Here is a 22,470-nt window from a genome sequence, read left to right as displayed (position 1 = left end):
AGAGATTCATCAGGTGTGCTATGTACCAGCTTTTAAACGGCTGCTGAAAACTATGCAGGCAATTAAGCGTACATTCCCAACAATGGTCTGCGGATTTTTTCCCCTATTTTTATTTTTGCTTTTAACTTGCTTTTAACTTTTTATGATGTTATTGATTGGTTTTATGTTTTTATATTGTTGTATACTGATGTGATATATTTTACTGATGCAGCCATATATAATTTTTTTATAAATAAAGCAAGAATCACAGCTTAAGAATTTCTGACAGATGGCTATCCAACCTCTTTTTAAAAACCTCCTGCAAAGGAGAGTCCACCGCCTTCCAAGGTAGTCCATTCAACTGTCAAATAGCTCTCACCATCAAAAGAGTCTTCCTCGTGTCAGAATCTCCTTTCTTGTACTTTGAATCTACCCTCTGGAGCAGCAGAAACAAGATTGCTCCATCTTCCACGTGACAGCCCTCTTAGTCTCCTTTTCCCCCAGGCTAAACATACCCAGCTCCTTCAGCCATTCCCCATATGGTTTGCTTTCCTGACCCTTGATCATCTTGGTCACCCCTCTCTGCACACATTCCAGCTTGTCAATGTGCTTCTTAAACTGTGGTGCCCAGGACTGGACACAGAAGCAGCCCCTGCCAAAATTCTCCCTACTATTGAAGAGATTATATTCCCATTGAATCCCACAATGGGTTACTTGGTGATAAGGGGCTGATTTAGAGTGCCTCTGCCTCCCACACCTGTCCTGACCCCACCCTCTGCAGATTCCTCATATCTTGTTTGATGTTAGAAGCCCACAGGAGATGTTTTCTTTGCAGGTATCCAGAATGCTTTCACCAAAGGACGGGTGGCCAGTCTGATTGGTGTGGAGGGTGGGCACTCAATAGACAGCAGCATGGCTGTTCTTCGCACCTTCTACCAGCTGGGGGTGCGCTACATGACCCTCACCCACAGCTGCAACACACCCTGGTAAGGCTGCCTTTGCTAGAGGCAGGGCATAGTCTGCTTTCAGTATCAGGGCCCAGCCCCAGAGCACTGGGCAAGTACGTCTGAGCAAACACAGAATGCAGTTTCTTTATTTATTTATCAGAATATTTATTTACCACTATTCATAGAAATACAGTCATACCGAATGCCTTGGGAGTCAAACATTCTGGCTCCTGAAGTGAGTGTTCCGGTTTTCGAACGCTCTTTTGGAAGCTGAATATCCAGTAGGGCTTCCACAGCTTCCGATTGGCTGCAGGATCTTCCTGCAGCCAATCAGAAGCCGCACTTTGGTTTCCAAACGTTTTGGAAGTCGAATGGACTTCCGTAAAAGATTCTGTTCGACTTCCAAGGTACGACTCTATATCAAAGCGATTTACAACATTACATTGTATTGCAATAAAATAATTATTGGACTAAAGGCTAAACATAGCCTTTCTCCTGCTCTGTGTTTCTGTTTTAGTCTTGTGGTTTAGAGGAGATGTTTTAGGTGAATGTAATTTTATTTGAAGACAGAAAGGGGATATTTGGGATTATGCACCTATCTACATGCATCCCTTATGCACATGCATAAAAGATAGTGTGTATTAACCAAAACTTTTATAACATTCGGCAGGGCTGATAACTGGCTGGTGGACACCCGGGAGGAGGAACCAGTTCACAATGGCTTGACTGAATTTGGGAAGGTGAGTGGAAGCTCTCTAGCAAGTTTTGATGGAAATATATGACATTCCTTCGTCTGACTCTTGGTCTGAGTCTGTTTTCTCAGCCCTGCTGGGAGATGCTAGGGACTGGACCTTCTGCATTCAAAGCAGATCCTCTGCCACTGAGCTGTGGTCCCTCCTGTTTGCTCAGGTTCAACTCCCAATGTGACGACTGTATGAGCCCCTGTCACGCTTTAGCAAGCTGCCACCCCCCCCCCCCCCAAAATAGCCTGGTTTAGCTAAGGATAGGAAGAAAGTGGATATGCTTTGAGTGATATCATCATCGTCATAGAACCACAGAACTGGAGAGTTGTAAAGGATGCCAACAATAATCAAGGCCAATTCAGGAATCGGAGCTAAAGAATCCCTGACCACCCAATCTCTGTTTGAAAATTTCTTCTGAGGCAATCTACTCCCCTGTTGGGCAGTGGCTCCTCCTCCTCCTCCTCTTCTTCTTCATCATCATCATCATCACCTGTCCTTCACCATCAGATCCCAGGGTGGAGTGCAACAATTTAAAATTCAGAATTTAAAAGTTAAAACAGGCTACATTAACAAGAATAGAGTGGGCCCTGAAAATGCACACCTCAGTTGTCAAAGATGTACATGTTCAGCATTTGCAGAGAGCTGCATAGTGAGTAAGCCAGACACATCTCTGTGGGGAAGGAATTCCACAACTTAGGGCAGTGGTTCCCAATTAGCTAATTACTTAGGACCCCCTATTTTTCAAAAGCCACGGACCCTCTACTTTTGAAAAATTTGATAACAGGTATGGTAGTTACCTGTGCAAAGCAAGGTAAGGTTGCCATATTTCAAAAAGTAAAATTCCTGACATCCGCAAAGTTGTTCACCTTTCTTTTCAGAAACCCACCAATAATTTTAAGCTTTTTGGGGGGAACCTCCCCCCCAAAAATAGTGATTTTAAGCTTAACAGTCTACTCAGTGAACGTCTATCTGTTGGTAAGTGACAGTTTGAAGGGTTTGTCCTCACATACTGTAGCTGCTTGGTCAGGGAGATGAACCGTCTGGGAATGATGGTGGATTTGGCTCACGTCTCTGTGAAGACAATGAAAGACGCTTTGAATGTCTCCAGAGCACCTGTGATATTCAGCCACTCCTCAGCCTATGCCATCTGCAAACACCAGCGCAATGTGCCAGACGATGTCCTCCGCGAAGTGGTGAGAAAGATTATGATGTGTGTTGCAAGGTAACCTGTGTCATCCTGGTTCCCTCCAACTGTTTTGGGGTATAGTTACAATTCCCATCAGCTCCTGCCCAAAGAACTAATGCCTGAGCTTGCCTTTTTCCTCCTCCCCCACAGTGCCTTTTCCTTTTGTGTCATGGCTCTTAGACAGCACAAAATGGGTGGTAGTTGTAGTCCTAAATATCTGGAGGGTACCAGGGCGGTGCAGACTGCTATAAAGTGACCTTGTACCAGAGATGTGAGTAGAGTGACACTTAAGGATATGAGGCAACACCAAAGTCCCCATGGCAGCCATTTTGTGTTATGCCACACAACTCAATGGCAGCCATTTTGTGACTGGCGCTCCCGACTTTCTCTCAAAATTCCAACTGTATCCACTGGTCCAAATAGGTTAGCAGTCCCTGGGTTAAATAATAGCAGCAGCAAACTTATACACATAATATTGCTCAAATGGGGCGGGGGGCAACCTTGGGGCAATTAGGAGTGGGTTTTTGTTCCATTTGGTCAGAATGAATGAATTCCAAGCCCAGGAATTCGTTTTTTGCATACCAGAAGTAATTCCCAGGCCTGGGCTTCCTTAATTCTAAGTGGCCTGTATTTTGCACATGGCTCTGCTTGGTGGATCTTGGAGGTTCTCATAAAAACATCAGCCCCAAAGTGGATCCCACAAACCATAAGCCTGCCCAGTCCTGTCTTAGAGTGTCAGTTTCTTCCCAGGAACCTGCTTTCTCTGAAATGGCTCCCCTACCTCCCTTCTACAGAACAAGACCCGTGGCCTTGTGATGGTGAACTTCTACAACACCTATGTGTCCTGTAGCTCCAAAGCCAACCTCTCACAGGTTGCAGGTGAGGCAGAGAGGGTGGGGTGAGGGCGCACCTGAGGAAGTGGGGTGGGAGGGATCAAAGCACACAAAACCAGTGAGGGTGTTGACCTCCCAGACTTCTTGCCCACAGACCACATGGACTACGTAAAGCGTGTTGCTGGACCAGAGGCAGTTGGCTTTGGAGGAGACTATGATGGTGTTCCCAGGTATCAGCGGAGGGGGGGGGAGATAGAAGGGTATATCAGATACCCCAGATATGTCCATTTTTGAGTCTGTCAGGCTGGCCTGGGCAGAATCAATCCAAAGCCTGGCCATAGTAGATATTCTCACCCATCAGAGTTCACTTGACCACTTGGAGACCATAAGTAACTGACTAGTAACCCCCCCCCCCCCCGCAAGTTAATTTTAAAATGTACTCAGCCCCCTTTTCGTTACAGTGACGCTTGTGGGGCGACACAATGGTCCCAGATATTGAAGGTCCACATTTTGCATAATTATAGATCACAGAATTGGAAGGTCTCTCAAAGATCATGTAGCCCAATCCCATAAGTGATCCACTTATTTTATTAATTGTACAATTGTTGTTATGGATTTATTATTTTTCAACTCTGTCTCTTTTGTATTTCATCTCATTTTCTTGTATTGTACACCACTTTGGCTGTGAGATGATTTATAAATAGAGAGAATAAAATACAGGTGCTTGGGAGCATGAAGGCTACAATGGTTGCATGTCTATTACAGTGGTACCTCGGGTTAAGAACTTGTACCTCGGGTTAAGAAACTGTTCTTAACTTGAAGCACTTTAGCTTATAGGGCCTCCCGCTGCTGCTGTGCCGCTGGAGCACGATTTCTGTTTTCATCCTGAAGCAAAGTTCTTAACCCAAGGTACTATTTTTGGGTTAGCGGAGTGTGTAACCTGAAGCGTATGTAACCCGAGGTACCACTGTATATGCATATATGACTCCACCAAAACTATCTGAGAGATACAACCCAAGAGCCACGGGGTTCCCAGAGGTGTCTCTTGTTGGCTTCTTGAACCCTGACCAAGGGTATACAGCTGATCAAGGTGTGTGAACCATCAAAGAGAAGCTACTGAGCTGACCCTTTCAGATGCAGCCCCATCTTGAAGCTTCCCTCCTGTTGAGGTAAAATGAGGAGATTTTGCCGGGTGCGGGGAGCTCTTGACTCTTATTTCTTGGATTTGTTCCGGCATTCTTTGGCCCACATAGTGTCCCAGATGGTTTGGAAAATGTCTCCAAATACCCAGACTTAGTTGCAGAGCTTCTGAGGAGGAACTGGACAGAGAAGGAAGTGAGAGATGCCCTGACCAACAACCTGCTGCGGGTCTTTAAGAGTGTGGAGCAGGTGAGACTGCCCAAACCAGCAAGGCTCTGTCTGCAGAAGGGTTGGGAGGGAGGACACAGAGAGCCTCGGATAATGCTTTGCACTGCTAGGACTGTTCCCCTCTTGGCCCTGTCTCTTCCCTTATTTATGTTAACCCCCTGCCCAAGACATTTTGTTATCTGAAGATGGCTCACACCCCATCAATTCCACACGCAGCAGTCCACCAGAATGGCAGCTGGATCTTCAACACTAGCAGGGAGACACTGCAAGGGAGGGGAGAAAGTCCTGGAATCTTGGAAAGCCACTGACAGTCAGTGTTGACAGTACTGAGCTAGATGGACCAATGGATCTGCCGCAGTATAAGGCTCCTTCCTTTGCATGCAAAACCATCCCATTTCAGAATAGCTTTTTTTGTAAGAAGTGGTACAGCATCTGCCAGGCAGGCAGAAGGTCCCAGGTTCAATCCCTGGGAAGGACTCCTTGCCTGAAATGCTGGAAAATGCTGCCAGTCAGTGTAGACAGTCCTAGACCAAATGGACTAATAGTCTGACTCAGTATAAGGCAACGTGCAATGGGATGAATATAATGCCCACTGAAGGTAATGAATATGAATAGCTCAGGTTTATTGATTTTGGTTGATCTATTGTGAGTAGGGTAAACATCGACTGCCACCCTAAATGGATTTTCTTTCCCATTACCGGTAGGTGCGGGACACAATGGCCCGTGAAAAAATAGTTCCTGATGATGGACCCATCGACTTTAAGAACTTGGAGGGGACATGCCGAACAGACTATGGGTACCCTAGCAATGGGGACCATCCCAAACTGCTGCCTGCTGTGCTCACACTCCCTGTCCTCCTCATGTTGCGCTGGTAGAAGCTCCAGCACCTCCCTTGTCTTGGTGACCTCATGGATTCTGATTGGTTGAAAGTTCACACCAGAGTTCAGGCTCTTGCTGCATCCCTCCTACCACAAACCAGACTGTGCCCTTGCCCAAACACTTTAGGAAATTCAACTGAACTATCGATGAATGCGTTTCCAGCTGTTCCCCCCTGTCTGGTAGCTTTGGCCCCAGTTCCTCCAACCCCAATAACTGAAAAGCAAAGGGCACCATGCCCATCCAACCCATGGCAACCAAGCTGGACTCATCAGCCTAACAGACCTTCCAAAGTGTGGCTTCCAAGAACACCAAGGACTGAGTTACCTATCAGTCCCAGCCAACCTGGTCAATGGCCAGAGTCGGTAGGAGCTGCAGTCCAGCAAATAAACAAGAGGCCATCACAACAGCTACCCTACCTTTGTATGTCCTTTATAGGACACAGGTCCTGCTTGCAGGCTTCCCTTGGGCATCTGGGGCTATAGTTCAGTGGTAGGACATCTTGCTTTGCATGTGGAAGGTCCCAGGTTCAATCCCCAACATCTCCAGGTAGGGCTGGGAGAGAACTCTATCTGATATCCTGGAAAGCTGCTGCCAGTCAGCGTGGGCAATACTGAGCTAGATGGGCCAGTGGTTTGACAGCTTCCTATGCCCTATGGCTGGCCACTGAGCAAACAGGCTGCTGGACTGCACTGGGCTGCTTTGGCCTGATCCAGCAGAGCTCTTCTGACATTCTTGCATCCTCTCCCAACAGTCCAGCAAGACGTTTTCTCCTTTCTGGAGTCATTCATGAGCAACCTTTACTCCAGCACTCTCCTGCTCTTTCCCCTTCTATCCTCACTGTGCTTAAGTACTGGTGGGGGACCCCCTCACATGTTCTGTACTGCAGTAGTGCCAAGCACACTCCTATCTCCAAGTAAAAGTTTAACAGCAGTTCAAAGGAGACCAGCTGCCTTTCTCTTTGGAGTCGAATGCATGAACATGGCAAGAGGCACCTGAGCTTCCACCAGCGGAGAAGAGGATCCTTTTTGAAATCTGATGCTGGGGAGCTCCAGGCAAGGCCGGGGAGATCATGGTCGCCTCTGACTACAGCCGAGAGGCCCGGGTGACCACCTTCCCCTTCTTGCCAGCCTCGTAGCTTGCGCAAGGGCCCCACAGAGCTGCCAAGCACCATCCGGGCAGGTGCTGTCATCTCGCAGCCTCCGTCCAAGCATTCCTCATTAGCCAATTAATTAGCTAATCAAGCAGCTCATTAGCAGCTTCCGGTGGCATTTCAAGAACAGCCTGTCTTTGGACGCGGAGGCGGTGATGGGCACCTGCACAAACAGACCTGGGAAGGGATTCAGCCTGCCTGCTTGCGTTTGCTGGCTGGCTGCGACACAGGGGCTCTGTGTACCAGAGGATCAGCACCGGGGCAGCAGGTGGAGGCCATTTCCTGCTTTTTGTGGCCCCAGCATAGCCCTGCCTGCTACCCAGCAGAGAGGAGGCAAGCTAGGAAGACACAGGCAGGCACATGCATGCACACATGAGATGCAGGTCTGCCTTACAGTGCAGAAAAGATATCAAAACTGAAACTGGGCCAAAGCTGCCCTGTAGAGCCTGGCATCCGCCTGTAATCCTCTGCACTTTAGACCACAGCTCCAACAGCCACTAATCTTTTTTTTTTTTTAATGGCCATTATTATAACCTTGGTACGCCACTGAATACCAGTTGCTGGGGGCACAACAGCATGAGAGGAAGGACCACAGCTGAGCTGTAGAGCCTCTGCCTTGCACACAGAAGGTCCCAGGTTCAATCCAGGTATGGCTAGGGAAAACACCTGACTGAAACCATGGAGAGCCACAGCCAATCAGTGAAGGCCACAGCCCTTTAAGCAGTCGGTCAGGACCCACAGGTGGATCAAGAGGCTATACCAGGTGGCTTGCAGCATGTCTGCCATGCCGGATTCTAGATAAGGCTGACTACACTACACATGGTGTCTAGGTTAGGGCACATTCGTCTGATAACACACACCTTTTATCGATTTCCATGGGTGCTGCAACATGGCAGGAGAAAAGCACAAGCCATTTTTAAGAACGTACATATTTCTGGCCAAGCACATGCCCCACACCCTACACCTATGCTTCTAGAGAGGAAGCTCCGTACGGAGCAGGGGCACTCTGTTCACTTTTGAGTCTACTTCTATGGCTTTCTGGACTTCTCCCAGAATGCAAACCTGGGGGTTTTTTCAACAGCTTCTCAGCCTTTTGACTAAAAATAAGTGTAACAACCACTTCATTTCATTTGGTAGCAATGCTAAAGCATACTGCTCTGTGAATTGCTATTTTAGAATTAATAATGTGCATTAAGTATAAATCAAATATGAACATTTGACAGCGGGTCCCATGTTGCAGGTTGTGAGTCAGAGGTAGGACTTGGGTCTGGACCAGTTGACGACCACGGGTGCGGACAATACTGAGCTAGATACACCGATGGTATGAAGCATATCCCTAGGACTCTATGTAAGGGTTAACCTGAGACTCACTTTTAAATGAAGGGCCCTCTGTGTGCTGAAGAAGCACAGCCAATTGCTTAAGAAAGAGCTGAATGGTGGGATCACAATTCTCCAGACAAGCAGGGGGGTGGGGAGCGAGAAGCGGAAGCTTCTTTTTTTAAATGAGTTAGGAATGAATTGTGGGTTTGATACAGACTACAACTGTGATTATTATTGCTATTTTTATTCCACTTTTCAGACAGTTGCCATTTCCCAAAGAAGACTAAAAAAATAAAAATGAGATGAGAGTAGGGGAAAGGTAGATGAGGGGGGATGTTATTTTAAAGCCAGAGAAATAAGATGCATAAGATGGCATTTGTGGTATGAAAAGAGCCAGGCTGATCTCCCCTTGCTGGTGCTCGTGCTTGAATAGCAATTGCTAGCTCTTGTTCCTTTAGCAGATGGAGCCAGAGCATCCTCTCCCCTTGTTTCTACAGTTCCAGAGTGATAGGCAATGGGAGCAGAGAGTGGGGAGGCCAGCTCCTTGCATCTGCTCATTCTCTGGCCAATGGATGGGGTCAGGTTGGTCTCTTATTTGCCCCAATTCTGAGCCACTGCTTTGACAATCTGACCAGGCAGTGCCCAAGAATGGGATACGATCAGATACCAGCCTCACAAAGCTGCACAAGGCTGGCTTGGGGAGGGTGGTGTGAGTAGCCCCCTGCCTCAAGGAAAATGTGCCCAGGCCATTCACCCCAGAAGCCCCCCCCCCCCATGCCTCTGCTGAAGCTAAAGCACATCTAAAGCTGGGCTAAGGAAGAAGCAGTGCTGTTCCTTAGGGGGAGGGAGCCCTCTTGTGGCAAGCCTGATTAATGCAGAACCACACAGAATTTGAGGGAGCAACACAGAGTTTACCAACCTTTTTGGACCAGGGGGAGGGACGTAACACCAGAAAGAACTGTCAGGAGCCATGCTGTGTTTCGGAAGCTGCAAATTCAATTCCATGCCCTCACCTCGGACACCAATTCTCAGCCATAAGAGCTAGAACAGCAGTTGCTGCTCTTTCATCATGTTGCAGCTGGCATGGCCACCTACTGGCAGACATGTAAGCTGCCCTGTGGCAACAATTTTTCTTAAAAAATGAAATAGGAAGGATTGGGACTCCTGAGTAATGGAACATAGTAGGCGGACACTGTGGATAGGAATCAAACTTGGATCTCGTTCAAAAGGAGCAGTTTTGGGGCCACAGCAGGGAAGGCAGGGATGACGACAGGGCAGGAGACCCATCTGAGCACCTGGGGCTCTCAGTCAGTGCCTAATCTGGCTGACCATTGCCACCGACCTTAGTTTTTGTAACCCTCCTTTCGTCTATGTATGATCCCCAAGGGCAGGATTATCCACTCATTGTCCCAGCCTGCTCCAAGAGTGAGGAAACCTATGTCAACCTAACTGCACCTACTGATTTCCAGAGATTGTTGGCATCTGCCTGCCTTGAGACTGAGAGACAATGGAGTGTACCTCCAGGGGTGAATTAAAATCACTGCATTAGCAGTACTGAAGTGACCTCCCTGGGGTGCAGGCCTGGCCAGTGCCTATGGAGGTACTGGGCTGCCCATAAGACCCCCCTATCGGCCTCACTGATGTGGCCCAAAGGAAAGCAGAGCAATACCTTTGGCACCTGCTTGACTGCAGGAGTTGCCAAAAGGTGGTGTACAAGGCATCATCTAACCATCTTAGAGACTTCACTCCAGATTTGTGTAGGGTAGCCATTTCTTCCCTCGAAGACACCTTGCAAGGCAGCAGAGTTCTCCTTCTCCTAGATTGGAGATTGACAAATCTCATCTGCCTCACTTCCCTCTACAACACATGCAAAAACCACCTTCTTGATCATTGGACCCACTATTGATCTCATCCTCCCAATCCACTGGAGCCTGCCTTTGCATGCAGGGGAAGTTCCTAACTTACTGAGAGTTTGAGACTCATTGGATACTCTCGCCTGGTTTAGCTGCCCAGTTGAAGCCGTTCCCATGGCGTGACCGCCGTTGCATGTTGACTGCTTCTAAGAGTCCCAGGTGAGAGTTGAGTGCAGAGTGGGGACCAAAGGTGGACAAACTACCCCAAAAGGAGCATGATGTGTGTGTTCCCCTGGTGGTACTGCCCCTCCCCTAAAACCCCATACACCCCTATTTCCAGAGAGTAATTTATTTAAAACAGCATTAAAGAAACAACAGCATTCGCTTTAATTTTTTTTTTTAACTAGAGGTGGAGGAAGGCAAAACAGAGCAGTGTTTTTCCCAAGAAGGAGCTGGGAGGATGTGGCACTCCATAAGCCCTTTCCAACAAGCCTTTCACAATGAAAACACGCCCTCTGTTCCCACACCCCACCCCACAAAGTGCGGCTTAGAAGAACAGGAACAGCGCAAGCATAAGGACCAGGCCCTTCAGAGATAGAATGGCGGGAGGAGAGAGACCTCATTTTAAATACCAGCAGCAAAGTGGAACAGCGTGGTTTCTTACAGGAGAGGTGAGCTCTAAGACCAAAGAGGTTCTTGCTCTCTTGACATTGGCTCTGGCAGAAAGGTCAAAGCAACACCATTGAAGACAAGAACCTAATCCTGTTAAGCCCCACCGTTTCCACCCAGAGTATTAGGAGGTCCCAAGTCTTGTTGAAAGGGGGGGGGGGAGTGAGAGCGCAGGGGGAAGAGCTGCTCTGGAACCAAGAGGCAAACTTCTCCAGTATGACAAATCAGGGGGAAAGACCCAAGCATCTCTGTACATGAGGGTTCGCCTTCCAAAAGTTTGAGGAAGAGTACATGCTGGACAAGGATGAACTGAAATGCAGAACACGAGCAAAGAGTTCTTAGGAGGGCCAGCAGAAGAATCAGAGGGTGTGGAATCAGCAAATGAATCTATCTCTCTCTGTGTGTAATGGAGGGAGACGATAAAGGAACATTAGTTTCAAAGGTCACTTAATGGTGTGTAAATCCAAAATGGTGTGTAAACAGACAGGCGGGGGAGGGGAGAAAAGTACACATCCATTCACTCAACAAGCTCACTTTGTAGCACAATTCCAACTCCAATTTCCACAAGTCATCCCCTAAAACAGCCTTCCCTGACTTAGTGCTCTCCAGATGCTTTGGACCACAACTCCCATCAGATGTAGAAGCTGGGGTTTATGGGAGTTGTAGTCCAAAGATCTGGAGGGCAGGTCAGGGAGGCTGCCCTAAGCCAAGGAAGTGACTGATATTAGGAGAAACAAACAGCATACCTGCCTCCACACACCAGACACAGGTTCCAGTTATAAAGGTTTTAAGTCTTGCAAGGGCTCTGCCTGAATCATTTCTAAGAGCTATATGCTCCTGTTCCTTTCATCCAGTGACTTTCAGGCACAAGAGGATGAGGGGAAGTGTGGGCTGAAAAAAGAAGTTGGTGTTTTTGGGGGGGTGGGGAGGAGAACCATTCCAATAAATTTGCCTCCCAATCACGCCATCCCAGCCAAGCCTAGGCAAGTTCATGCACAGGTGCTTGCTGCTGCCACTATCTTTAGAGAGTAAATTGCCATCACCATGAGAGGATTTAAAGTCCATTGCTGAACACAGCAGGCCTGGAGGAGTCGAGGGACTAGTCTTCCTTCCGATCACCGTAGGGCGGGGTGGCCAGAGGCCTCCCGCAGGAAGTCCACAAATCATAGTTGAACAAGGCAGAAGCAACAGTCCATTTGGGGGGGGAGGGGTAGAGAGGGTTAATTCCGCAGGGCAGCCAACCTGGACAGGAACACGGGAGAAATAGAAAATGAAAAAAACGAAGGCTTTTTTTTAAGGTACAGAAAAGAGCTAGATTTTTAGGTTTGACCGTGGGGAATTGCAAAAAAATATTACAGCTCTCGTTCATTGTTGCCTTCTTTCCCCTCCTGCCACATCAGAGATTATGAAGCCACGGAGCATGCTTAGTGCTTGTCAGGCTATTTCTGGAGACTGTCCCTTTGGGTTGTTCCTTCTTTCTTTAATTTTTCATTAAAAATTAATTTTATAAAGTTTTTTAAAAATATTTTTGAAAACCTCTTGGCTCCCCAAAACCAGCTGATACCATGGATGGGTGGTGCTGTTTTGGGGAGAGAAGAGTGATGCTACTTGCTACCAGGATATGGTAACCTATAGATATTTTAAAAGCTGCCAGGCCTGGGTCTCTGTTGTTGGCCAAGAAGCAGGAATGATTATGGGCATGTTTGGGTGGCAACGAACCTTCGCGATAGCTGGTCCTCCTGGGAACGCACAGAGCTCTCTCCCACTGCTGAGGCCCCCTCAGGCAGCTGGTTCAGCTGATCCATGACTTCCAGGCCGTTCTCCTCAGCAATTTGTACTATCAGACTGTCGACTTGCTCCTGTGGTGTGGTCAGTGTAGTGGCTGAGCTCATGGAGTCTTCCATCACCTGTGGGGACCACAAAACAGATCCTTAGCAAGGAGGGAGGAAACAGAACACAAGAATATGTCCCCAAAGCTACAGAAGCAACTGGGTGCAGTCCCAACGAACGGGCCTGCTTCTCAGGGGCAATTATTCCTCCTGCTGTCCCCCACACGTGTCCAGCACAAAACATCCCCTTCTTCCAGAGATCTCTGCAGCAGGAAGGTGCTACTGCTGACCCCCACTGATGAATATTTGGTGGTGGCTCAGGTGTTCATTGCTAAACATTGGAAGTATAACGACAAAGGCATGGTTCAACATTGTCTGGGAGACAGTCCTGTCTGAACATCTTGCACAACACAGACAAGTGGCAAGAAGTGAATTGAAGAAAGATCGGTTTGAAAAATTGTGGTTCTTATTTTTTCCTCTTTATCAATATGGACTTAAAATTCTCAGGCCCTCCCAATATCCACACATAGCTTTGGAGGGGCTCTGCTGATGCCTAGTTATCACACAAAACTGTTAACGACACTTTCAAGATAATTTAATTATTTCCCGTGAGCTAGTCAGTACTAAGTATTGTATAATCTGCAGCTGGATTCTATGATGTTTACTTGAAGTTTCTCTATTCATTTTCTTGAGATCAATAAAAATTACATATAAATAAAAAAGGGAAGGTGCTACTGCCATCCACCAATAAGCCCGTCAATCTTTTCCTTTTCCCCTTGCAGTTTGTGGACAGAAAATGAAGGGGGCTCTTTCCCCATTCCTACTGGAATTTGTAGAAGGGCAACAGCAGTACCTTCTACAAGAAGCTTGCATTGAGAGCAGGGGAAACACACACACACACACACACACACACACACTTCCTCTACACTGGCAGGGAAGAGTTGTGCACAACCAAACAGTGGGCTAGCAGACCCAACACACTGCACACATGAAAAGGGCTGTTCATTTACATTCTGCATCTTCCTCCTGCCCTAGCCCACATCCAGGGGCCATAGCTCATCAGTAAAACATTTGCATGTAGAATGGCCCAGGTTCAATCCCCAACATCTCCAGGTAGGGCTGGGAGAAGCTCCCTGTCTGAAACCCCTGGAGAGCTGCTGCTAGTCAGTGTAGACAATACTGAGATAGATGGACCAATGGTCTGACTCAGTATAAGGCAGCTTCCTACGTTCCAAACTCCAGACCAGAGCATTGTTGTTGTTTAGTTGTTTAGTCGTGTCCAACTCTTCGTGACCCCATGGACCAGAGCATGCCAGGCACTCCTGTCTTCCACTGCCTCCTGCAGTTTGGTCAAACTCATGCTTTTCTAGGCACGGATGCCTTGTTCTACCTGGACAGCCAACAGCCCTTACCGAAGTGTGAACATCCAAGTTCTGGACCTGCTGCTCAAACTTGTCCATCACAGCGGAGACCTTCTGCAAGTCCATAGAGCTGAGTGCTTTGTCCAAGGCCTTCGTCACCTGGGCCATGTTCTTAGTCACCTGCAGTAGAGAACCGGAAAATGTATCATGCATTTAGGAAGCAGAAGCCCATCAGGGAATTGCCCAGAGAGCTGGAGCCAGGACATGAAGAGGACTTAAATAAAGTGTGGGAAACTGAATCTGGTCCACAAGATGCATTCTCCCCTCCCCCCATCCCATAAACCAAATTTGACATGTGGGCTATCAATCACCTGGCATCACAATGACATCGGGTGCCCTGTTTCTGCCTGCAGCGTTTAAAATCAAACTGCACAGGCCAAAGCACCGCCCTCTATTTTGCAAGTGTCATCAACCAGCTGATCAACAGCCTTTGCAAAACGTGGTACAGAGGACTGCTCAGCAGTGCCTGCAACCCCGCTTTCATTTCAGCTGCACTGCCTCTTTACCTGCTCCAGAGCAGATGGGCATGGCTTGGCTGAAGTGAGCTCCATTAGCCAAATGGGCAGGGCTGGTAGGTCTAGGTTCACAGGCTGGAGGTTCTTCACCACTGATTTAAGAGTCATGTCCCTCAGAGCAACAATAGCAGGAAAGGCCAGGGGGCAGAAAGTGTCAAATGAGCAGGGAATGAGGGTTTCAGAAGCACAAGTCACAACCAAGGTGGTCCTCAGCTGACAGACCTTAATGGCTGTTTCATCATTTTCACCCCAGACTCAAGGTCTAAAAGTCAAGAGGGGCCAGGATTGAGATGCTGGGGGCAATAGAGAGCAGCAGAGAAAAAAATGGGCGGAGTGGAAAGGTGCAGAGTGGGTAAGAGGAACATTTTTTAGCCCCAAAGTAGCCCACAGGCCTCCAATGGAGCAAACCAGACTGGCCAGTTCTGCTCACATACCAATATGGGATAAGGAAGAGTCAGCAACTCAGGGGTCAAATGAGCATGTTTGCCAATAACAACATGCTTAATATTATGGATTAAATTGATCTCGGGCAGTAGGGCTGGAAAAGTACTCTTCCAGAGATCTTAGAAATCTGTTGCTAAGCAAGACAGGCAACACCTGGCTGGCTGGCTGGCTGGCTGTCGGTCCAAATGTAGCTCAGTTTTCATGTAATGGTTGTAATGGTACACCATAGTCTGAAATAATAAATTACTCTGCGTGCTGCTCAGTCATCCTGCCCAGTTCCTTCCCTGTGCCCCCTTTACAGAACCATGGAGCAGCTGGCTTAGTGTTACATACTAAGCGGTGCTGGTGATTGGTTTCTTGCCAGATAAATCACATGTGGAAGCCGAAGTTTGCTCTTGGCTTACCAGTCATGGTGTGTTTGGAGAGAAACAAGACACAAGCACTGGCTTGAACGTTAAACCACACAGCAGCCAGCTCAATGTTGTTTCTGGCTAGAGAGGGGTGAAGCAGGTGCGACTGAGAGAGTACATCAGTCTGTTGCTCGTTCCCAGTAAGCCATAGTTTGTTATTGACGAACGGTGAAGTGTGGACTTTTTCAGATGGACTGGAGTGGGGGAAGGTTATGGAAATATGAGAAACTGGCATAGGCACCACCACAAAATGGCTGTGATTTAAATCATCTCAATGTAAATCAACCCACCTTGCCCAGCAATGCCTACGGTAAAAAATGTGATTTTTTTAAAAAGCAATGAGAGGGGCAGGAGACCTTGGTGAGCACAAAGTAGGGGATTTTCATTCGGTGTCATGAAGCTGTACACCATGTTGGTAAACATTATGTGCAAACATGGCCAATGTGAAAGGCAAGTCCTTGTAGCCTTAAGCAGCAGGGAAGAGGAAGCATCTACCAGGTTAGACTGTGGATACTCAACACCAGTGCCAAACTGCATCTTCTTACCCCCTTCATAGTCACTGCCGTCTGGACCTTAGAGGCCACCGCATCCACTCGGGAAGCCATACGGAGCCAGTTCAAGCCTTCGTTCTTCTTCCGAATGGCATTCTCTGCATAGACACGGGCACATTCCACATTCTTCTGTTGAAGGGCCTGGAGCAGAAGAAAAATGGGGAGATGCTCAGGGTGAATTTACCAGAATCAGAGCACTTGCATGGGGCTCTAAACGTGCTGCCAATCAGCCAGAAAACCTTTCAAGCCAGCTGCGTCTTTACCTGCCTCACACTTGACAACATATACGCATGGCTTGGCCAAAACAAGAAGGTGGCCTTCAAACAGTGTCTCCCAACATCAAGAATTCTATACATGGCGCAGACTTGCTAGGCCCACCTTTTCCCTAAATAAGGACTGCCCCATGCCTCTCCATTTTTAGTGGTGCAACAATGTAGTGCCCACAATGCAGAAAGGCCCTTACTTACAATCTGCACTAGACAAAGAAATCAGGAGAGAAGGAAGAAACAAGAAAATGGACAAACATGTTCAGGAATGGAGCTACTAAAGACAGAGACAGACAACTAGATCAGTTATGGGGGAAGGTGAGGCTCTGCCAGAAATGGAACGCAGCAAAAGACAGAGAGGATGGGCATAGAAAGGATAAACGAAGGGAGCCAAAACTTTGCACTGAGCAGAGAGACACAGGAAACACAGAGCCTTAAAACAAAAACAATTAAAACAAGGATACGGAATCTGTGGCACTCCAGATGTTGTTGGACCCAACTCCCATCATCCCAAACCACTGGCCATACTGACTGGGGCTGATAAGAGTTAGAACTGAACAAGATCTGGAGGGACACTGGTTCCTGCTGTTCAAATGGGGAGCCACAGTGTGTAAGCAAAGAGGCTTTTAGGGAGAGCAGCAATGCTGCTATCGGAGTTCCTGACTGGAGTGGCAGTCAGCCTTCCAGGGACATCCGGCAGTTACTCTCATCACCAGCATTTGTTTCCATTACCTTCTTGACTTTGGCTTGCTCAGTTTTGGAGTCCTTTTCTGCCTTCTTGGCAAGCTTCTCCAGCTGCTTGGCTGTAAACTAGAGAGAATGAGATGCTCAGTAGGTAGGTAGGCAGGCAGAAAAACATCTCCAGAGGGGGAGATATCCACAGGGAAGAACTTGCTATTTGTACATTTCTAGTCACCATATCTCAAAAAGTATGTGCAAGACCTCAAAAGATGAAGAAAAGACAAGACATATGTAGCTAAAGTAACTCCCCTATGATGAAAGGTTATATTATTTGGGGTGTTGTAGTTTACAAAAAAACAAAAAACCAGTAAAGGGATGTAGGGAAAATATGGCAAAGGCTTGTAAAATTATGTATGTAAGAGGTGGGAAAAGAAGATCATGTTTTTCTTCTGTTCCTCTCATAATACTAAACCCAGGGTCATCCAAAGAATCTGAAAAGTGGAAAATTTAAAGCAGATGAAGGGGGGTATTCACACATCACACAGTTCATCTATAGAACTGGCTACCACAAGAGATTGTACTGGCCACCAACTTGGATGACTTTAAAAGATGATTTGACAAATTCATGGAGAAACGGATAACAATGGCTACTAGTCATGAGGGTTATATCACTTCCAGTGAATAACTATTACTGGGGATCATGAACATGAGAGTGTCATTGCGTTCGTGTCCTACTTAGGGGCTTCTCAGAGGCATCTGGTTGGCTGCTGTGTGACAGGCATCTGGTCTGGTCCAGGAGGGCTCTTGTACAGAAACAAGAGGTAGAAATGGCCATTTTCTCCCTACTTTAGACCAATACATCCTGAGTAATTTTTAAGTTGTGTGCATATTCAGAGTCCACAAATCTGAGGCCCACAAAAAAGCAATACCAAGGGGTTGGCATACTGTAGAGTATCAATGAATTTTACAGGACAGAATAGAAGCCACCTGCATTGAATGCACTATGGAGAGCTGTGGGAAAAGCTAGTCTGAGTCAGTGAAACTTTCCACTACTTAGAGTCGTCCCCAGGAGCTACCCATCCCAGAGTCACATACACAACTACAAACTAGTAACCTGCGATTCCAGAAAGTAGATGCTTTCTCTGTCCAAGGAAGACAATACTTCCAGACAGAAACCTAGGTGCAACCTACATAAGTTCACCATGAAAAAAGTGCATTTTTAAAATGGTGATTTTTTAAAAACAAATTGCACATACAGCTGCCTTGAAGACTGTTAGCCTCCTTGCAGACCATCTACTTGAAAGGCAAGGTATTAATCTTCAAAATAAATAAATTCTCTCTCAATAATTCAGCATCTGCACTGTGTACAGTATATTTTTTAAAAAGAAATTTACATCCTTTTCTATACTTTGCTGCATAATGGTTAATAGTTAAGCCCTAGCTGGCAACAAGGAACAGCATTTCATAGTGTCCAGCACTCACCTTTAACTGGAAAAGTGTATCTGTGAAGAGAAATATGACAATAGTTGGGTTTCAGAAAAAAGGTCTCAGAATGAAGGGTACTGACTGAAATTTCCACCAACCCAAACATTCCTTCTAGCCCAAAGAGGTCCATACTGGGTACATTAAATACACCCTTCCCATAGAGCAACAAAAATCCTTTGTGCGAAGCACTTTGTGTCTAGCAACTTTACATGAGGAATATGAAATACATTCATCTCTATACAATGAACTAGCTCCTACATTTTTTACATTTGCTGCTAAAAATCATTATATTTTTCCAATCCCACAGTTCTACAAGAGGAATCATTGCACCTTGGAGCCCAACTTCTTGACCTGTCATGCATTTATAGCCTATATACTAATCATGTGACAATATACTAGTAAGCCAGTCTTTCAAAGTGCCACAGCACTTTCTCTCTCCAGAATTCAACACTCAACTTTAACCACAGCAATCATTTTCCTTTGTACTCTGGCCTCTCAAGCTGCCTGGAGGATAACTGCTAGCTGGAGGCTCCTGTTCTACCTCTTTGGTGAGGGAAAATCGATCAAACACTATGCCACCCAGGTAACTGGCTCATACACTGTGTCACCTGTCTGGCATCCAGGAACAGGAAGTGGCATACAAGAAATGAGGAAAATACGTTACTGCTTGTTAAAGGATCCTCTTTTGAAGACTCTAAACACACAGTCTTATTTGGCTCACAGAAATGATTCTCTTGAAAGGACTGCCAGCCAGATGAGTGGCTAGAACAACCCAGTCAGGTGGGCAGGGTACATATAATAAAAATATTATTAAAATTATTTTTATGGGAAGATCAGTTTCTGGCCAATGCAAACATGCCTCTCACAGGCATACATTTCTGTCCACAGGGCTCCATCCCTGGGGCATATCATAATACCAATAGATATTTTCTAGTATGGGTTAGAAAACTACTGCTTGACCCCCTGCCCTTAGGCAGGAACCTCTGTGCCACATATTTAAAACAAACCACACAATCCAGATTACCTAGTCATTTGTGAGTGAAGTGCAGGAGTAATGAAAGTGGGCTATATCAAAGATCAAAGCCAAACATCTGGCTCTGCCTCCCACAAAATCACAAGACATATCCAATACACTATTTAGCCCAACCCTGTGACATACGACAGGGTGGTCAGACTCGGCAACCTATGCAATCCATGAATTGTGCCAAGTTGTACTAAATGACTAAAATTAAGTTAGCCTAAACACACTCTGCAGGCAAAACAAACACCCCAGACATTTAATCAGAACAATTTGATGGGGAAGGGGAAGTATTCCCTCAAAATACCAAACACAGCAGATAGATTTTTGCCTGCGTGTCAAGTAGCCACTCGCCTTTAGTTGAATGAAGAAGAAAAAGAACCTCCCCTCCTCCTCCCATGTGTGCTTCTTAACTGCCCTGTCTTGGGGGGCAATAAGATTGCCAACTTCCTTTTCTAGGAAGGCACTTGTGCCAGAAACTGAATAGGTGAACCTTTGCCTGACAAATGTGTGTGAGGCAGGAGCCTGGGGGCGGAGGGGAGAGAAAAAGTCAACAACTCTAACAGGCAGGCAGGAAGGCAGCCTGGAGAGATATCCCCACCCCAGATCCCTTCTAAACAACTCGAGAGAATTTACCTGCAGCTCACATGCACAAGGGGTGTGTGCTTAAATGTATAAATATATGCATATGCGCACACACACACTCTTTATGGGAGTCAAGGCCGGGGGCTGCGTGGGAGAATGCTAAAGTCATGTCTTGATGGCTTCATTGTTACACACTTCCCCACCCCCAGGAACCCCACCCCGCTTTCACCTTCCCAGTTATCCCAACCCCATTGTAGGCAAGGCTCCAGTCCCAAAGTCCCCACACCCTGGATCAGGGTTGAATGTGAAGTCGCTCCATCCCCCACCCACCCGAGGAAGAAGGGGAAAGAACTGCCTTACCGTCCATTCTGACTTGATTCCTCTGTCTACTCCCCTGACCAAAACTTCCGGGCTCCCTCCTCGCCCACTTCCGGGTTCTCTCCCCAGCCTCTTCCGCGTCGCCTCGAACGCGATCTCAGCCACGCCTCGCGAGACGACCGTCTATCATGACCGCCATCATCTTTCTCACCGCGCCGCAGTCTCGCTCACCGGGTCCGTGCTGGCGCATGCGTAGACTTTAAAAAAAGTCACTCGTGGGCACGCCCAGCAAGACAAGGCTCGTAGGTGGCGGTTCCTATGGCAACGAGGGAGAAAGAAAACGAAGATGATGAGATGCGGGGAAAAGCGCTTGTGCACAGCTTGGGAGTAATTTAAGCACGAAGCAGATATAAATCTTATTTGCATATCGATATGATTGTTTTTTACATATTGCTGTTGTTATTGTTGCGTATTATTTGACGGTGATGATGATTCCCATCATCATCAAGTATTTAGGGCTGTATATAGAAGAATTAGGATAAAAATAGTGTATTTAGGGCTGGACAAAAACTAGACTGGTTCCTACTCCAGAATGGCTTTTAAACTAACAAATATTTGACACATACAAAAGGAAGAGACAATGAAGGGGAGAAGAAAGGAAGCGAATTCAGTGTTCAGGCACCATTGCTTTCCAGATAAATAGACATTGGCCATGGATAGAGCCAGTTCATAGCAGAGCACAATGCACATTGTGCTTGGACTGCCTCTTGAGAATGTTTCTGCTGGTTGTATGACACTAACTGCAGCATAACTTTGGAGCATAAGTGAGCGGCAGCAAAATTAACCCCATTCTACTGACTGGTGAAGATGAGGTTGTGTTGTGTTGACTAGAGCACTGGTCTTCAACAGGTGAGGTTGGGTGGGATCCTCTACTGTGTGACAGCTTGACCCAAACTGCAGGGCTGTCTACCACCATACAAATTTACAACTACTGCTACTAATATTAGAAATTAAAGACCACCTTTCTTTTCAAGAAGCATATGGCCAACTTTCAGGATATTGGAGGAAGGATATTGATAAACTGGTACATTTCCAGAGAAGGAGATAAAGATGGTGAGGTGTCTGGAGAACCAGTCTCATGAGAAAAGGTTGAGTTGGTTATGTTTAACTTGGAGAAGAGACAATTCAGAGGCCATCTCCAAATTTTTGAAGGGCTAGCACAAGGGTCAGCAAACTTTTTCAGCAGGGGGCCAGTCCACTGTCCCTCAGACCTTGTGGAGGGGGGCAGACTATATTTGGGGGAGGTGAAAGAATGACCATGCCCCACAAATAACCCAGAGATGCATTTTAAATAAAAGGACACATTCTACTCCTGTAAAAACACGCTGATTCCCGGACCGTCCGTGGGCTGGGTTGAGAAGGTGATTGGGCCTTAGTTTGCCTACCCATGGGCTAGCACATAGATGGAGCATCTTTGTTTTCCATCACTCTAGCTAAATATTAGAAAAAGCTTCTTGGCAGAATGACCTGTTTGATGGTACAAACAGTTTTGGAGGGTTCTTCAGGGTCACCCACAATGGGAAAATAGAGGAGCTCCCTTACTCTGTCCCAATAGCACTTACCTATCATCACCAAGAGTCTTGCAACATCCAAACCATCCTAGTGCAAATTCCAAAAAAGTCAGAGCACTTTAGAAAAGTTAGAGCCAGTGTAGTGCAGTGAAGGGGATTTAGGTTTTGCCTATGGGAGATGCCTCCCAACCATGATGAGAGTGACTTCTCTCTAACTTCTCCTGTGATGGTTTTGTCTGAGGATGTAAGAGAAAAAATCATTTGAATATGGTGAGAAGGATATAATAAATATAAAATGGTGATGGGAGAAAACATGCCAAACATTAATTAGCCCAAGAGAAAAAGAGGGCAGAAAAAAAAGAGGGAAACCTGTACTTTCTTACAGCACCTATACATTGCCATGGGTAAAGGGTCCTGAGGAGGATATCACAGGAGTCGTTTCCTGAGCT

General features: G+C 46.7%; 2 protein-coding genes across 3 annotated transcripts in view; one reads left to right on the top strand and one right to left on the bottom strand.

Moving 5' to 3' along the window:
- Nucleotides 1-11,156, top strand: part of DPEP1 (dipeptidase 1) — an 18,188-nt gene extending 7,032 nt beyond the window's left edge. Inside the window, exons 4-10 of the mRNA XM_083456545.1 lie at nt 815-965; nt 1,597-1,666; nt 2,686-2,862; nt 3,650-3,734; nt 3,843-3,918; nt 4,942-5,077; nt 5,761-11,156. Of these exons, the coding sequence (XP_083312671.1) occupies nt 815-965; nt 1,597-1,666; nt 2,686-2,862; nt 3,650-3,734; nt 3,843-3,918; nt 4,942-5,077; nt 5,761-5,931 (866 nt within the window). The 3' untranslated portion in view covers nt 5,932-11,156. The remainder of the gene's footprint in view (nt 1-814; nt 966-1,596; nt 1,667-2,685; nt 2,863-3,649; nt 3,735-3,842; nt 3,919-4,941; nt 5,078-5,760) is intronic.
- Nucleotides 10,622-22,470, bottom strand: CHMP1A (charged multivesicular body protein 1A). Of its 2 annotated transcripts, XM_083456543.1 has the most exons (7): nt 22,073-22,470; nt 20,493-20,766; nt 17,096-17,190; nt 16,092-16,238; nt 14,169-14,297; nt 12,647-12,834; nt 10,622-12,169 (listed from the first exon to the last, which is right to left on the bottom strand). In XM_083456543.1, the coding sequence occupies exons 4-7, from the start codon at nt 16,149-16,151 to the stop codon at nt 12,148-12,150; spliced, it is 399 nt and encodes a 132-aa protein (XP_083312669.1). In that variant the 5' UTR covers nt 16,152-16,238; nt 17,096-17,190; nt 20,493-20,766; nt 22,073-22,470; the 3' UTR covers nt 10,622-12,147. The 2 variants fall into 2 exon arrangements, with proteins under 2 accessions (XP_083312669.1, XP_083312668.1); XM_083456542.1 differs by lacking the exons at nt 20,493-20,766; nt 22,073-22,470 and having other exon boundaries at nt 17,096-17,330.

Source organism: Podarcis tiliguerta (assembly GCF_965153285.1).
Source record: "Podarcis tiliguerta genome assembly, chromosome: 8".
NCBI lineage: Eukaryota > Metazoa > Chordata > Lepidosauria > Squamata > Lacertidae > Podarcis > Podarcis tiliguerta.
The sequence above is the reverse complement of the archived record's forward strand: the minus strand, read 5'-3'. Positions and strand labels throughout refer to the sequence as shown.

Coding starts and splice junctions, on each gene's coding strand:
- CHMP1A (XM_083456543.1), bottom strand. CDS start 16,151: ATGGCTTCCCGAGTGGATGCGGTGGCCTCTAAGGTCCAGACGGCAGTG. Junction 14,298..16,091: donor CGGCAGTGACTATGAAGGGG/GTAAGAAGATGC, acceptor TCTCTACTGCAG/GTGACTAAGAACATGGCCCA. Junction 12,170..12,646: donor GAGGACCAGCTATCGCGAAG/GTTCGTTGCCAC, acceptor GTTCCTGTCCAG/GTTGGCTGCCCTGCGGAATT.